Raw genomic sequence first — 15,713 nt, forward strand, 5'->3', positions numbered from 1 at the left:
TTAACAGAAAAAAAGACCTTTAGCATTCCATCAACCATCAGCTAACACTGATAACATTAAAAAAGACTCTAGTACTAGATCAACCATCACCCAACAGTCCCTCCACATCGCTGACAATAAAGGTCAACAACCATCCCCTTGAAAATGTGGATCACTTCCCATACCTCGGCAGTCTTCACTCCTCCAAAGCCAGCATCAATGCAGAAATATAACATTGTCTGAGCTGTGTCGGTGCAGCCTATGCCCGACTCTGAAAAAGGGTGTTTGATGTCCATGACCTACAAATCCAGACTCAACTTCTGATCTACAAAGCCATTGTCCTTCCCAGACTGCCAAGTGGAGCTGAAACGTGGACTACCATCAGTAAGCACCTGAAAGCACTGGAACACTAACACCGGACATCCCTACAAAAAATCCTGTGGATGACCTGGGAAGAGAAGTGTACTGGGAAGAGAAGTGCACTAACACCAGCGTCTTGAAGGAGGCCAGTATCATCACCACCATAATTCATCTTACTGCCCAACTCATGCCTCCCAAAACAGATTATGTACTCCCAGCTGAAGGAAGGTCAGTGTTTCACTGGTGGCCAAAAGAAACACATCAAAGATAACATCTGGACCATCCTCAAGAAATTCCATATCAACATCAACAACGGGAGGATATGGCTAGAAACTGGAATCACTGGAGAAAAGTCATCCAGCAGAAAGTTATATGCCAGGAAAGCGATCTCCACTGAACAAAAGCGACTCTTGCATAAGATCAGACAGAACATCAGAAAGGCCCATCCACCACCACTTCCAACCACTATTGCTATCCACTAATGCCCACGCTGCAACAGAATCTATTGGCCTCTTCAGCAAACAAAATTAAGACTCACAAATAGATACCCTTATGGAGTGGCAAAGTACTTGCACATATCCTTGCCAATAGATGTCTGCTGCTAATTGAGTGATCACTATAAAATAAGGTCACAACTCAACAGACCAATCAGCTTCTTGTTGCCAAAACATAATCCTTCAACTTTAACTTATGTCTAAACCACACTTTAATTACTGCTTGAATGAGCAGCTATGTATATAATGCTTGTAATGAATGTCAGGTTACTTGGCTTGTTAAACATCTGCAATCCTTGGCTTTAAAGCAGAACTTTTCTCATTTCAGTCTACAATTTAAAATGCAGAGAAACGCAAAGATATGGTCTTTACTACCTTCATAAAGGCATTTAGAGTTGAGCAATAGATTGTGATGCACATATATTATGAACAAGTAATGAAACAAATTTATGAATCCCAGATAAAAGTTCAGAATTTATAGCGATAATATAGTTAATTAAACTTTAATATTTATCATGGTACAACAGAAGCAGCAGTAAGACAGAAATTCATTGGCATTATGCTTCAGGAAAGTAAAATTGTTTTGCAACACCACTAGGTGGCTAAAAGCTGAAACTGCACATTGATTCAAACCTTTTTCAATATTAATTTATTCAATGATCCATGCAATTAAGTAATATTGGAAATCCTACTACAGTGCCACCTAATGATACAATAGCAAATGGATATAGGTAAATGGGAATATTTTGATCTGAAAAATGTCCATAATTCATTTCTAAGATTTTTCAACCCAACATATCACAGACATATCAGGTTTCATAAATTATTAGTTGATTTTTCAAGGCATATGTGTATCAGACATCAGAACTAGGTTTGGACAATGGAGAACAATATGACAAGGAATTGATGACTAAAAATTAATTATTTTAAAATCATAGATTTGATTCAATTTTTATATTCGACAATGGTATAATAAATTCAATTTTATGCCATCATTTGTAATGGAAATCAAGGTATCAAAAATTGTCATATATAAGGCAGTTCACTATCACCTTCTTGAGCTTAACTAGGGATGGGCAATAAATGCTGACCAGCCAGCAATGTCCACATCCCACAAGTGAATAAAGACATTCATATGCAGCTGTCCAACAAATGGATGCAGGATCAGTGGACTGGCATGAACTGAATGTACGATACCTACTCTGTATCGTTGGTTACTGTTGTCGATAGATGCATGATGGACAGCCCAGTGCTCTCCCACTCCAGGTGAAGATGTGCAGGTGGGCCATGAAGGAGCTGCTGGAGACAGAAAGTTCCCTTTCTCCTGCCCTTCTGATGGAGCTGCACCTAATGCCTCAAAACTCTTCTGACTGAAGTTGAACCTGTATGGATGTAAGTGGCGCATACTGAGGTAATATCCTCAAGGGCACCATAACTGAAAGGTAAGCATCAAGTGCATCTGAGATGCTGGGACACATACTCAAGCAGCTGGTCTCTGCACCTACCTCAGTTACAGAGGGCATACCCTGTAGAAACTCTCGGAAGAGGGCAGAAAAGCAGGATTAGCATCAATCTGCAGTTCATTAAGTGCATCTTGTAACACTTGTCAATTGAACAACTGTTAATAGGTATTTTCCAACCCACACATGTTATTCTAGTAGTATTAGGACATCGCAGCAGCCTTAGTTGGACAAGTGGCTTAGGCCACTTTTTGATAATGACTGGACACCAGGAGATGTGAATGTGCTGAGGAAATATAGACAGTGGACAAAGATGCTGAATGTATAAATCCAGCCCAGGATCTTACAGCCTCTGTGTTCCTGAATCAAGGTGCAATGAGCTTCCCTACCATCTGGTCGTGTGAGGACGCCTCTGCATGAGTTCCAATGGCTTTGCCACACACTCTGCTGATTCTCGTCCTCTTCTGAGGAGGAAGCAGAGTTCTCTTCCACATGCTCCTTCAGCTCCACCTTTGTCTGTACAGCAATGCAGACCACCAGGATGTATGACGCCCTTGCAGGTGCGCAGGAACTGCATTTTTAGAGGTTTAGTGGCTCTTGTGGCGAGTTTCTCTCTTGAATTTCTGTTGTTGAGTTGTGCAATAAAATCAATAGCCATGCAAAATTATTGAATAGCTTCAGCATCAGGAAAGGATATTCAGCCCATCTGTCCACGCTGGCAAAAGTAAACTGGCTGGGCCTACTTCCCAGCCATTTCCAGAAACCTTGCAATTTTGTGTCTTCAAAGAATTAGTCAATTTCCTTTTGAAAACCAGCATTGAATCTGCCTCTGCTACGGTGTTTTACACAAACTTCACTATGGTACATTCATCTTCCTCATGCAAGGTTAATATATTGTAAATAATTGTGGCCCCCCCAGCACTAATCTCTATGGTACTCCAATAGTTACAATTTACCATTCTGAAAGCGTCTCCTTATCCCTCTCTTTTCTATTCACTAACAAAGTTCTATTAGTTACCCAATCTTCTACCCATACTAATATACTACTGGAGCATCATGGACTCTTAAGTAGCCTAATGTTTCATACATTATCAAATCCATCAGTTTTTCTACTTCTGTATTCAGGACGTAGTAAAATTGAAGTGTCAAAGACTGCAATAGTTACTTTGATGGTTCCTAACCAAACCTTTGAATAACCAATCCCAGACTTCAAGAAAAATTAATTTCCAAACACAATTTAAACAAAAGACGCAACCATTTATTAAATATACAAGAAATTTAGCAGAAAATTAAACAACATGGTAATCTAATTCACCCAAAGTATTTCTTTTCAACCACAATTCATACAAAAACAAGACAAACACAGTTAAGGGATAAAGAAAATAACAAAACTGGCCAGATTACTCAAACGGTTTTCATGATGCATTGTTTCACAGGTATAAATATGGACTTCTTGGCTGCTTTTCCAGAACCACCAATCCGGGTTACCTTCTAAGTTCACCCAAAGACAGCTACTCTTTGGGCTCCCGGAAGTTGGTGTGGGAGATTTAGGCAGGCAGCTTTTGAAACTTCATGCAGTGTTGGGAGCAGCCAAGCTCATCTCCCCTAGAAAAAAACAGTTCAAAAAATAACATCAATTCCATTTCCATCCCAATAAACTGATTTTCTCACCCTGAGGCCTCAATTACCAGTCAACAACTGCCATCTGCTTGAACATGTGATCTCTTCTCGACTTACCAAAACCAGTTCCCATTAAAAGCCAACTTTGCCAACTTCTGTTATCTGTTTACGTACACTTCCAGGTGTCATTGTTTCTGTTGGAATTCTTTTAAAATAAGAACCAGCCTGCAATTAGCCTCCAGGTCTGGCCTCACAAACAAAAGTTTGTTTGTACTGTCCTTTTCTTTTAACCACAAACTGCCCATGAGTCCTCATTCTCAGCTGACAATTTCCAGTTTACAACTCCAAATCAAAGCTGATAAGAGAGTAAAAATAAAAGTAGTGAAAAATCAGCGGTGGTTCTACCACCACCTCCCACCAAGTCTTATGCTCTACCACTCTCACAATAGCCTGCGACATCTTCCCTCACTTGCTGTCACCCACCTTAAACCCCCAACACATGCTCTGCTCTGCTGTACATGCTCTGCTCTGCAGACTTACCTGCTCAGGACACTTCTGAGAAAATTAAAATGCCACAGTGGGGTCAGTTCCATCCTTTACTTCTCTTTCAGGACACATTGGGGACTCAAGGGTTAAACATTCCATTACCAAAGGACTTACTGCAGTATCAACAGAAAGCCTATAGTCTTACAATACAGACAGAAGATCTCAGTAGGGGGGACGCTGACTGTATCTCAGAAATGGAGCCACACATATGGATTCCCCTGTAGCCTCAGACAGAGGTATTTGTCCTTCCCAGACAAGACTGATAGCCTTAGCCATAACCCTGTTAAACAGTCTCCTGCTCCCAATATCTTACTTCCCCTCCACATTAGCATAGGTATGTGAATCCCCCATTGAGAACAGGCAAAACCCTTCCGTTTTAATTTCTTCCCATCAAAACATGATCATGAAGAATACAATAATCAGTCCCTGAAATCCATTCACAAGTTACCACAGGACATCGACATTCATCAGGTTTTGTAAATTCATAATTACCTATCTTAAACTATGTAATGACAATTGACCATGTGACTGATAAACCTTTTGTTTAATCCCTAGAAAAAATACTGTCTTTGTGTGCAGGGCAGAGATTTGTGTAAAAGTGTCACCACAAGTAGACTCACGGCTACTTTGGGGACATTTTGAATCTCTTGCCAGCTGTCCGATAGTAAAGCATCTATCATTGTACAGAAACTTGTGTCATCTGGATTTGTAGAACAAAATATACTTCAACAGTTCCACCACAACTAACAGCTATAGCGCCCACTTGGATCTCCTGTAATACCTGCCCCTCTCTCATTCTAGCAGAAAATTGCCCAAAATAGGGCAGACAGAGGGATGGTGGATAGTGAATTGCTTGACATTAGGCTCCTCACCCCTCACATGGTGAGCAACTTGATTTTGACTGTCAGATTGGCTGATTGACTGTGTCCAAGCCCACGGACTGGTATTGGAAGCTGTCCTTGTCTTACTTAGCTGGGACATCCTGAGCGAAGTCTATCTCTCTTGACTTGATTGATGGCCGTTGACAATCATGACAAGATTCTGTCATTGTTTTTATGCAAATTGGCATGTCAAAACACAGGAACAGTGAGCCTGGAAGCTCTGGTTGGGACAGCAAAGCAAAAGGCAAGGCAAGGCAATGTAAGGCATGTGTACAGTTCTGGTCACATTACCAGAAGGCTGTGGATGTTTTGGAGAGGGTAAAGAAAAGATTTACCAAGATGTTGACTGGTAGGGGGTTTTAACTATGAAGAAAAGTTGAATAGACTAGGTTTGCTTCCACTGGAACACAGGAGCTTATGGGGTGATTTGATTCAAGTTTATAAGATTGTGAATGGGCTGAATAGATGGAAAGCATAAGGCTTTTTCCCCATTGTGGAGAGGAGGAGATACAGGTTCAGTATGCAGATGGGAAAGCTTAAAAGAAATACATGAGGCAAGCTTTTCACACAAAGGGTGGAGAGTGCCTGGAATGCACTGTCAGAGGAGGTGGTGGAAGCAGACACGATAGCAGCATTCAAGAAACATCTGAATGAATACATGAACAGGAAGGCAATAGAGGGATATGGATTCTGTAAGTGAAGACAGTTTTAGTGTGAAAGGGCAATATGTGTCAGCACAAGCTTGGAGGGCCAAAGAGCCTGTTCCTGTGCTGTATTATTCTTTGTTCTCAGCAGCATGAATCCAGGTTGTTCAGTGAGCAAGCAGCCTGGAGACACAACCTGGTCCAGTCTATGAACTGGTTGCATGTCAGAGCTGCAACATTATAATAATAGGTGCTGGTGCACCACAGATGTGCAAAGGAATCGTCTAAGTAAACCAGAGGTATGCCACAAGGGTTCTTAGAGGCTGGCATATATTGGGATTCAATGTCCGTGTATGTGGGGTACAGGTTGCCAGTATCCCTGGAATGTGTCCTGACATGTTGATATCTAGTGCTCAACATGGAGGTTCTTTGTAGCAAGCAGTGAGCTGATTTTTGCCAAGTATCTACTCAAATTTCCATTTTGAGACTTTGTGATAACTTGCTTGTTTGGCACCATTGGATCCCTACAGTGTGGAAATAGGACATTTAGCCCAAGTACAGACCAACCCTCCAAAGAGGATCCCACGCAGACTCACCCTCTCACCTTGTCCCTGTAACGCTGCATTTCCCATGGCTAACCCACCTAACATGCACATCCCTGGACACTAAGGGTGATTTAGCATGGCTAATCCACCTAACCTGCACATCTTTGGACTTTGGGTGGAAACCGGAGCCCTGAAGGAAACCCATGTAGACACAGTGAGAATGTGCAAACTCCACACAGACAGTCGCCCAAGGCTGGAATTGTTCCCTGGCGTTGTGAGGCAGCAGTACTAACTACGGAGCCATGTTTAGCAATATTAAGAAGCCAAGTCTGCATTTAATAGGATATAATTGCCCTTAACTGGCAACTCACCACTGCCTAGCCAAAAACTCATCTTGCCACTCAAAAACAAAGATAGTTGCAAGATGCTGCTGATATCAAGTCATGCAATGCTGCCATAAATTGTGCTATGGCCCACTTTTCTTGGATTTCTATTAGATTCAACCCTCTGTCTCTGCGTTTAACTCCCAATTTTTAAGTTCCCTTATGAAAAGTCTGGCAAAAAATGAGCTCCTCTTTGCAGATTCCCCGTTTTCTTGAATATAATGGATTGAATAGCTTCAATGAAAGGTTGTGCAGCTGTCTCAACCATTTAGAGGAAGTGCCAATCAATGTGAGGGGCCCATACACCTCTGACAAAATGCCCTCCAATTGCCTGTTATGATTTTGATCATGGTGAAATGGTACTGTCACTGAGACAGAATTCCCTACCTAAAGTTATAATGGCCTCTTATGGTGCAATAACAGAGTTTCTCTACTTTTGAGCTAGGCAGGCCTTGGTTCAAGTACCACCTACTCCAGAAGTGTGTGATAACAATTTGATTAAAAATTATCTTCAGTTACCTGTTTAATCACTTTAACTACCTGACTACCACTCTGAGCAGGTGGCTTTCACACTGGAACCTCAAGGGAAAGCCAAGACGACACCACAACATTGTTGGAATTACCATGAGGCAGTAACAACACCCATTTAATGCCATTTCTCAGGACTGATCTGTTGAACATCTCCTGTTTCTCTTTCTTTCCAGCACATTAAATTCCCTTAGAAACATAGAAAATAATATGTAGGCCTTTTGGTCCTTCCAGTCTGCACCACTTTTTAACATGATCACAACTGATCATGCAACTCCAGCATCCCACTCCTGCTTTCTCTCCATATCCCTTGATAACCTTTATCTGCAAGGGCCACATCCAGCTCCCATTTAAACATATCTAATTAACTGGCCCCAACAACTTCCTGTGGGAGAGAATTCCACAGGTTCACAACTCTAAGTGAAGAAATTCTTCATCTCAGTCCTGAATGGCTTACCTCTTATTACTCATAGAGTCATCGAGTTCCACAGTATCAAGATAGGCCCTTTGGCCCAAACTGGTCTATACCAACCAAAATGGGGTTAGTGTGTCCATTCACACTAACCCCATTTCCCTGCACATGGCCAGGGAAATTCTAATTCTTTCCTATCTAGTATTTAGCAATATTTAAAAGGCATTTCGATAATGTACCCTCCTCAACCACTTCTGCTGGCAACTCATTCCATACTTGTACCCCCTCCCCCCACTGTGTAAAAAGGTTACCCCTCAGATTCCCTTTTATTCTTTCCCCCTAATTTTATGCACTCACCATACGCGATGGATCGTGTCTTTTTTGAGATTTTAACGTCGCTCGTCTACGCGTGGATACCTCTATCCAGCAAAACCATAGCCGGATGATCTTAAGGGAACAGTAAAATACTTTATGAATCGCAGCGAGGCAAGGGATGAGCTGGGCTTATTGACCGTTAGACTAGGCGACCGCTCATCACTTGTTGTGTGAAGTGTGCTCTTTAATTTTTAACACCCCAATCTACCCACCACCTTTTAACTAAGTGATCTAAAACTCTATACTTTTATTAATAAAACCGTTAAAAACTGTCAAAATCATTAATTAAAACTCTAAAATACCTAAAACTTATTAAAACATTATCAAATAACATCAATAGGAGAAATTAAGAGTCCATAAAAATCCGTAAAAGTTCAAGGGTCAAAGACAAAACAAGGGTTGTGATATTCTGTGCAAAAGATTTAAATTTCAAGAACCCGAGGCTTTCATCAACTCAGAGTTCTTTTCGAACTACTTCCCTCGGGCTCCTATCACAAAACCGTAAAAGGACATTGTTCCTCCATCAATGAGGTCCATTATCTCTTTTCCTAGATGTTTATACTTGTTTAGCTTTTCTTCCCATGCTGATTCAAGCGAGTTGATCTGAAGGTCAGTTCTAATAGTTACATCCACAACAACGACCTGGTGTTCTTTCTTAAAATTAGTTCCGGTATCCAAAGTTTCCCGGCAACATCTTTAATTCTCGGTTCTATATATACTGTCCACCCGTTCTTCCTTACATACTTAACTAATTCTTCTGCAATTCTATTATGCCTCTTGATCCTCATGTTTTTAACATAAGGGCACCACCCCGTGATATGCGCAAACATTTCTGACGTATCATTACACCTTCTGCAATTCTTGATATTACATGGCCTTCCATACGACATTGACGCTCTTGTTGGATATAAATTTGTTCTCAGTAAAATCAAATTGATAACTTTAGATGTCTTCATATATTGTACTTTAGTCAACCAACCATTGGATATACTATCATTCTTATAATAATGAACCCCAGCCTCTTGACAGGGGAGGGCCATCCATCTCTGTAGCTCTTCTCCAGTTAGCATAGTTGGTACTGCTGAACTCTTCCATCTCATCTTCACTACCTTCCCTGATAGTATCCTCTTCACCCAATCGCCGATTAATATTCAGGTTCCAGATGTTTTCCATCACTTTAAGTTTACTCAATTTATGCATTTTTGCTGCCACACTGTCATCTTCGAACCGAAATAATGCATGCAAGATTTTGTCCTCAGATTTCTGTAGCATCCCGTACTTCCTCATTGTCGAGATTGGAATAAAGGTTGACAGTCTATTTAAAGCAAGGCCACCATCACGGGACTTGGCATATAATACTCCATCCGTGATCGATTGCGGGAGATGTAAAATTTCTTGAACTGCGCTTTTTATTTTATTATCTAATTTATTAAGATAATTAATAGAAACTTCAGATAAAACTAAATAATAATATAGTCTAGGAATAAAATATGTTTTTAAATTTCTACTTTTTGAACTGGTTTTAAGGGGGATCTTTTTAAATTTCCTAACCATTCGTATAATTGGCTTACGCCAATTCACGGATCAATCTTAGCACCTAAATATTTATCCATACTACCTGGCTCTATAAACTGTATGCTTCCTTCATTTAACTTCCAGTTAATTTTATCATTATATATAATTGTCTTATTTTTATATGTAAAGTAAAATCCTTTTGTTTTCTTTATATTAACCTCCATTCCCGTATTTTTACAAAATTTTTCTACAAGTTTAAGATTATAAACCATACCATCATACGATTGACTAACTAACGCTATATCATCTGCGAACGCTAATGTTGCGCAGTGATAGCTGTTCCTATCTATCCCTAAAAATATTCCTTTCTTCTTCTCTTCGATGGTACTTATCAGAGGGTCCATTACAATATTAAAAAGAATCAGCAACAATGCATCACCTTGCTTAACCCCTCTTAAAATTTTAATTTTTCCAGTTTTACTTTTAAAACCTTCCACTTGAGTAAAATTATCATATAAGTTTGTAACCAAATTAATAAATATTGACGGAAGTTGGAATCTTTTAAGAACTGTTATAATTAATTTGTGGATTAGTGATGCTGGAAGAGCACAGCAGTTCAGGCAGCATCCAAGGAGCAGCGAAATTGACTTTTTGGGCAAAAGTCCTTCATCAGGAATTAATTTGTGGCCCACTGTGTCAAACGCTTTTGCTAAATCCACGAAAACTACCACTAAATCTCTCGTTCTTTTTAGCCCCATTAATAATATTTTTCAGGATTTTAATGTTTTCCTCGCAACCTGCTACACTGGCCATAAAGCCCTTTTGTCTTTTATTCAGAGTTATTACTTTACTTAGTCTACTGGCTATAATTTTAGTAAATATTCTGAGCATAATTGGCCCTATAGTTATTGGTCTCCAATTATTAATATCCTTCAACCCTTCTTCATCGCTCACTTTTGGAATCAATACAGTTCTGCTTATTTTCATTTGATCCGGTATTATACCTGATTTCATCCAAATAGTATATATTCTAGGAAGTACTGTATTATCTTTATTGAATATCTTAACTATCTCCTTCAGTGTTACCCTATCTGGCCCTGCAACAGTTTTTACGTCCATCGCCTTAATGGCATGATTCACGTCCTCTACTGTCACAGGACCAGTCAGAGTCTCACTCACCGACCCCTCCCCTTGTCTTTTATATTTGGCAAAACCTTTCAAGTTATTTTTATCATTAGAGTTAGTTAATCTTTGTTTATAGTAATCTTCTAATTCTTTACTTAGTGGGCATTCACACCAAACTGGAGCCCCCATTAGGGTTCTTGCCAGGTATTGTCTCTTCGTTTTATATAAGACCTGCATTTCTTTAAATTTACCTTTCTTTTTACTATACCTTCTCTTAGCCTTATTTTCCTTCCTCTTCATTCTTGGTCCACTATCCCTTTGCTTCAAACCTATTCGTTTAATGCGAGTCTCCTTCTTATCTTTATCACCTTCCTTATTCGTTCCCAATTTATCCATTATCGTACCCATTATATTCTCAAATTCCTTATTAATACCTTTATTCCTTCCCATATCATCCTCTACTATTTTAATTAGTTCTGTTAGTGACTTACTCTTAAAGTTTACTTTATCCATAATATTATTACTCTCTAGATCACTCTTTTCATTTAATCTTTCTTTCTCTACTTCCCTATCTATCTCCCGATCACTATTATCCATTTCATCATTATCACTCATATTAAGATTCAGTTCTTGATCTATACCTTTATCGTCATCGCGACTTTTACCTTTCTTTAATAACCTCCTTTTGTCCGAGATTTGTTCTGCTGTTTTAGAACCTAATTTCTCAGCTATAACTTTATTAATATTTTTGCAGCCACTAAATTCTGCTTCTAATTGTTGCAACAATTCCACCTCATTCCTGAAGAAGGGCTTATGCCCGAAACGTCGATTCTCCTGTTCCCTGGATGCTGCCTGACCTGCTGCGCTTTTCCAGCAACACATTTCCAGCTCTGATCTCCAGCATCTGCAGACCTCACTTTCTCCACCTCCTCATAAGACCATATTCCCCTCTTACTATCCTCCTTATTTTCCGTCTTATTCCTATTCTCTACCTTTCCTCTTTTCCTCTTCTCATTTCTTAAAATGGGGTGAGCATGTCTTTCATGTTGCCCCAATCCTCTGGCTGTCTTAAATTTTAAAGGACCTAATTCACAGTGGTATAGTTTCTCTACCTCTCCTTCCTTATTATTATTACTACTGGTATCATTACTATTATCATTATTATCATTCTTAGAACACTTAGGATAGTGGCATGCTACTGCTTGGTAATTCCCTTTCCACTCACATTTACTATATCTAACTCTAACTGATTTAATTCCCTTACATATCTTTAAATGCTTCCTAAACCTCCCCGGAGTATTATAGATCTTATTACAATAATTACAGTTAAAATTATCTACCGGGTATTTAATTATTACCTCTATTTTATCAGGTTCCCTCATTATTGGGTGGATAATCCTACCTTCATACCTCTCCTCGCCTCTCTCTGATTCTCCATATCGACTAAAATCAAATGGTCCATTAAAATTCGAATTAAAAATTGTCCGGCTATTAAATGAACCCGACTGCAGAGGGGCCTTCTCTACTAGTTGTTCTCTTCGAATTGCGTCCTGATCATTCTGGACGATATTAATGACTTCCTCGTGCCTGCCTGAGGACAGCCTTGCCGGAATAATCCCTATAGTCTCTTCCGTCTGCGTCAAGACGGATTGTCCAGTCCATTTTTGGCTTACACATTTTGCGCATGGTGCCACCAATAGTAACCGTGCGGGGCGGATATTTACCCGGTCTCCCACCCAACCGGAATTTTTGGTATTGGCCATAATTGCCGCTGCCAAATTTTGTTTCTAATTTAGACCGAATGGTCACCAGCCGTCTCGTATCTTTTCTGAGGTCGTATTCGCTGGCCTGGTCCGAGTACTGCTCAAACAACAGAGAGAAACAATAAAACTGCCAGTGGTGTATAGTACCGGTAAAACCAAGGTAAAACCAAGGATAAAACCAGACTAAAACAACCTCTAGACAATTTAAAATTGCCTATCAAAAGCTTCCTCTTACAGGCCGTTACCGGGGGGAACCACGAGGAGGTTCGACCTTACTTTGTAATCGATAAAATACGTACAAACGATCACAAAGGTGACTATGCAGGCACCGGTCGGAGACCAACAACCTTAAAAACACTGTAGTCACATCCCCCCAGTCTCTTAGTCCTCGATTCCCCAACCCTGGGAAAAGGACTAAGAGCATTCATCCTATCCATGCCTCTCATGATCTTATACACCTCTATAAATGTATCCCCTCAATCTCCTATGATCAAAAGAAAAAACGTCCTAGCGTGAACAACCTCTCCCTAGAATTCAGACCATTGAGTCCAAACAACATCCTTGTAAATTTCTGCTGCACTCTTTCCAGTTTAATAACGTCCTTCATATAACAAGGTGACCAAAACTGCACACAATACTCCAAGTGCAGCCTCACCAACGTCCTGTACAACTGCAACATAACTTGCAACTTCTATACTTAATGCCCTGACCGATGAGAAGGACAGCGTGTCAAAAGACTTCTTCATTACCCCGTCTACCCTGTGACTCCACTTTCAGAGAACTGTGAACCTGAACTCCAAGATCTAACAAACAACAATAGGCCCAGCACTGACCCCTAAAGCACTCCACTAGTCACAGACCTCCAGTCTGACAAGCGTCCTTCCACCATTACCCTCTGCTTCATACCATCAAGCCAATTTTGTATCCAATTTGCCAGCTCGCACTAGGCTCCATGTGAACTCAGCTTCCAGAGCATCCTACCATGTGGAACCTTATCAAAGGCCTTACTGAAATGCTTATAGACTATGTCTACTACCCTGCCCTCATCAACCTTCCCAGTCACTTTATCAAAGAACTCTTAACAAATTTGTGAAGCATCATCTCTCACTCACAAAGCTATGCTGACTACTCCTAATCAAACCCTGTCTTTTCAAATGCATGTATATCGTATCCCTCAGAATCTTCTTAAGTAACTTACCCACTACAGATATTAAGCTCACTGGTCTATAGTTTCTAAACTTTTCTTTGCAGCCCTTCTTGAATAATGGCACAACATTTGCTACCCTCCAGTCTTCCAGGACTTCACCCGTGGCTAACGATGATGCAGAAATATCATTCAGGGCTCCACAATTTCTGCTCTGGCCTCTTGCAATATTCTTGAATATATCTGGTTAGGACCAGGAGATTTATCCACCTTCATACATCCTAATACATCTGACACCTTCTCTGCCGTGATATGGACTATCCTCAAGACATCACCATTAACTTCCTCAAGTCTTCATGTCTTTCTCCATGGTAAACACAGAGGTGAAACATTCATTGAGAACCTTGCCTATCTATCTCTTGTGGTTCTACACATACAAGTCCACTTTGGTCCTTGAGAGGTCCTAATCTCTCTCTAGTTATTCTTTTTCTTTTAATATACTTAATTACCTCTTTGGATTCACCCTAATCTTCACAGCCAAAGGTTATCTCGTGCCCCTTTTTCGTCCTCCTAATTTCCTTCTTCAGTAAACTCATGTATTCCCTATGTGTCTCCAGGGATTCTCTTGGTTAGAGAGATGCTAGAATCCAAAGGACCAAACAGGAGGCTGGAAGCACACAGCAAGCCAGGCAGCATCAGGAGGCAGAGACATCAACATTTTTGGTAGAACCTTCTTGAAGAAAGGTTGACTTCTCCACCTCCTGATGCGGAGTCAAAAAGTGTGACGCAGGGAGAACACAGGTCAGGCAGTATCCAAGATGCAGGAATGTCGACTCTCCTGCTGCCTGACCTGCTTTGCTTTTCCAGCGCTACACCTTTTGACTCTGACTCTCCAGCATCTGCAGTCCTCACTTTCTACCACCTCCTGATGCTGCCTGAAGTTGCTGTGTTCTTCCAGCCACCTGTTTGCCTGCCCCCATATTCTTCAGCTGCAACCCCCTAAATTCTGGGCTTCCCCCAACATCGGGGCCATTCTCCCTGTATTTAGACTGCCCAGTCCCATCGGGATGTTGTATGCTTCCATGAGATCCCACCCCCTCTAATTCTTCTAAGTTCCAGCAAATAGAAGCCCAGTCAAACCAGCCTTTCCTCAGACTAGGAGACAGTAAGGAGTGCAGATGCTTGAAGCCAGATGAGTGAAGCTGGAAGAGCACAGCATCCGAGGAGCAGGAAGGTCAAAGTTTCCGGTTTTCTTCACATGCCAAACCCCAGGCTTGAGTCAGCGTGGGGCCCCGGGCCGGGTCAGCGTGTGGGGGGGGCTGGGTCAGCGTGTGGGGGTGAGGGTGGGGGGGCAGGTCAGCGGGGGGCCCCAGGTTGGGGGGGGGGAGCCGGGCCGGGTCAGCGTGTGGGGGGGCCGGGTCAGCGGGGGCCGGGTCAGCGGGGGGCCCGGGGCTCGGGACAGCGGGGGGCCCGGGGCTCGGGTCAGCGGGGTGGCCCGGGTCAGCGGGAGGGGGGGTGGCCCGGGTCAGCGGGGGGGGGGGTGGCCCGGGTCAGCGGGGGGGGGGTGTGGCCCGGGTCAGCGGGGGGTGGGGGGGGTGGCCCGGGTCAGCGGGGGGGGGGGGGGGGTGGCCCGGGTCAGCGGGGGTGGCCCGGGTCAGCGGGGGGGGGGGGGGGGGGGTGGCCCGGGTCAGCGGCGGGGGGTGGGGGTGGCCCGGGTCAGCGGGGGGGGGCGGTCTCAATTTTGCCGAACGCCACTCTCAGAACCTCCAGCTTACCCCCTCAGGGCTCAATGTCCCCCCTCCTCCTCCCCGGGGAAATCAGTGACCGGGCTTTCGGCGTTGCCCAGCCAGCGGGGGGAGTGAAGTTTAGCAGTAACCACCCCCCACCCCCCCGGGGTCAGTTCGTCGACGACGAGGAGGGTCCGTCTCCAACCGTCAAA

General features: G+C 42.2%; 1 protein-coding gene across 4 annotated transcripts; it reads right to left on the minus strand.

Annotated features, from left to right (window-relative positions):
- Positions 1–3,535: 3,535 nt before the first annotated feature.
- Positions 3,536–15,690, minus strand: LOC122549382 (uncharacterized). 4 transcript variants are annotated; one of them, XR_006311514.2, is made up of 4 exons: positions 15,550–15,690; positions 14,284–14,396; positions 8,210–8,299; positions 3,536–3,898 (listed from the first exon to the last, which is right to left on the minus strand). XR_006311514.2 is itself a non-coding variant. In XM_087985994.1 (3 exons), exon 1 carries the CDS (start codon positions 12,628–12,630, stop codon positions 11,638–11,640), a length of 993 nt encoding a protein of 330 aa, XP_087842120.1. In that variant the 5' UTR covers positions 12,631–14,265; the 3' UTR covers positions 3,536–3,898; positions 8,210–8,299; positions 11,533–11,637. The 4 variants fall into 4 exon arrangements, 1 of the variants encoding a protein (XP_087842120.1); XR_006311513.2 differs by lacking the exon at positions 14,284–14,396; XR_015756905.1 differs by lacking the exon at positions 15,550–15,690 and having other exon boundaries at positions 14,284–15,087.
- Between the last annotated feature and the right edge of the window lie 23 nt (positions 15,691–15,713).

This window comes from Chiloscyllium plagiosum, unplaced genomic scaffold (genome assembly GCF_037043375.1).
Source record: "Chiloscyllium plagiosum isolate Xiang-an unplaced genomic scaffold, Cpla_swu_hap1 HiC_scaffold_4, whole genome shotgun sequence".
NCBI lineage: Eukaryota > Metazoa > Chordata > Chondrichthyes > Orectolobiformes > Hemiscylliidae > Chiloscyllium > Chiloscyllium plagiosum.

Excerpts from the sequence above, each read along its gene's own strand:
- LOC122549382 (XM_087985994.1), bottom strand. The coding sequence starts at position 12,630 with ATGGCCAATACCAAAAATTCCGGTTGGGTGGGAGACCGGGTAAATATC.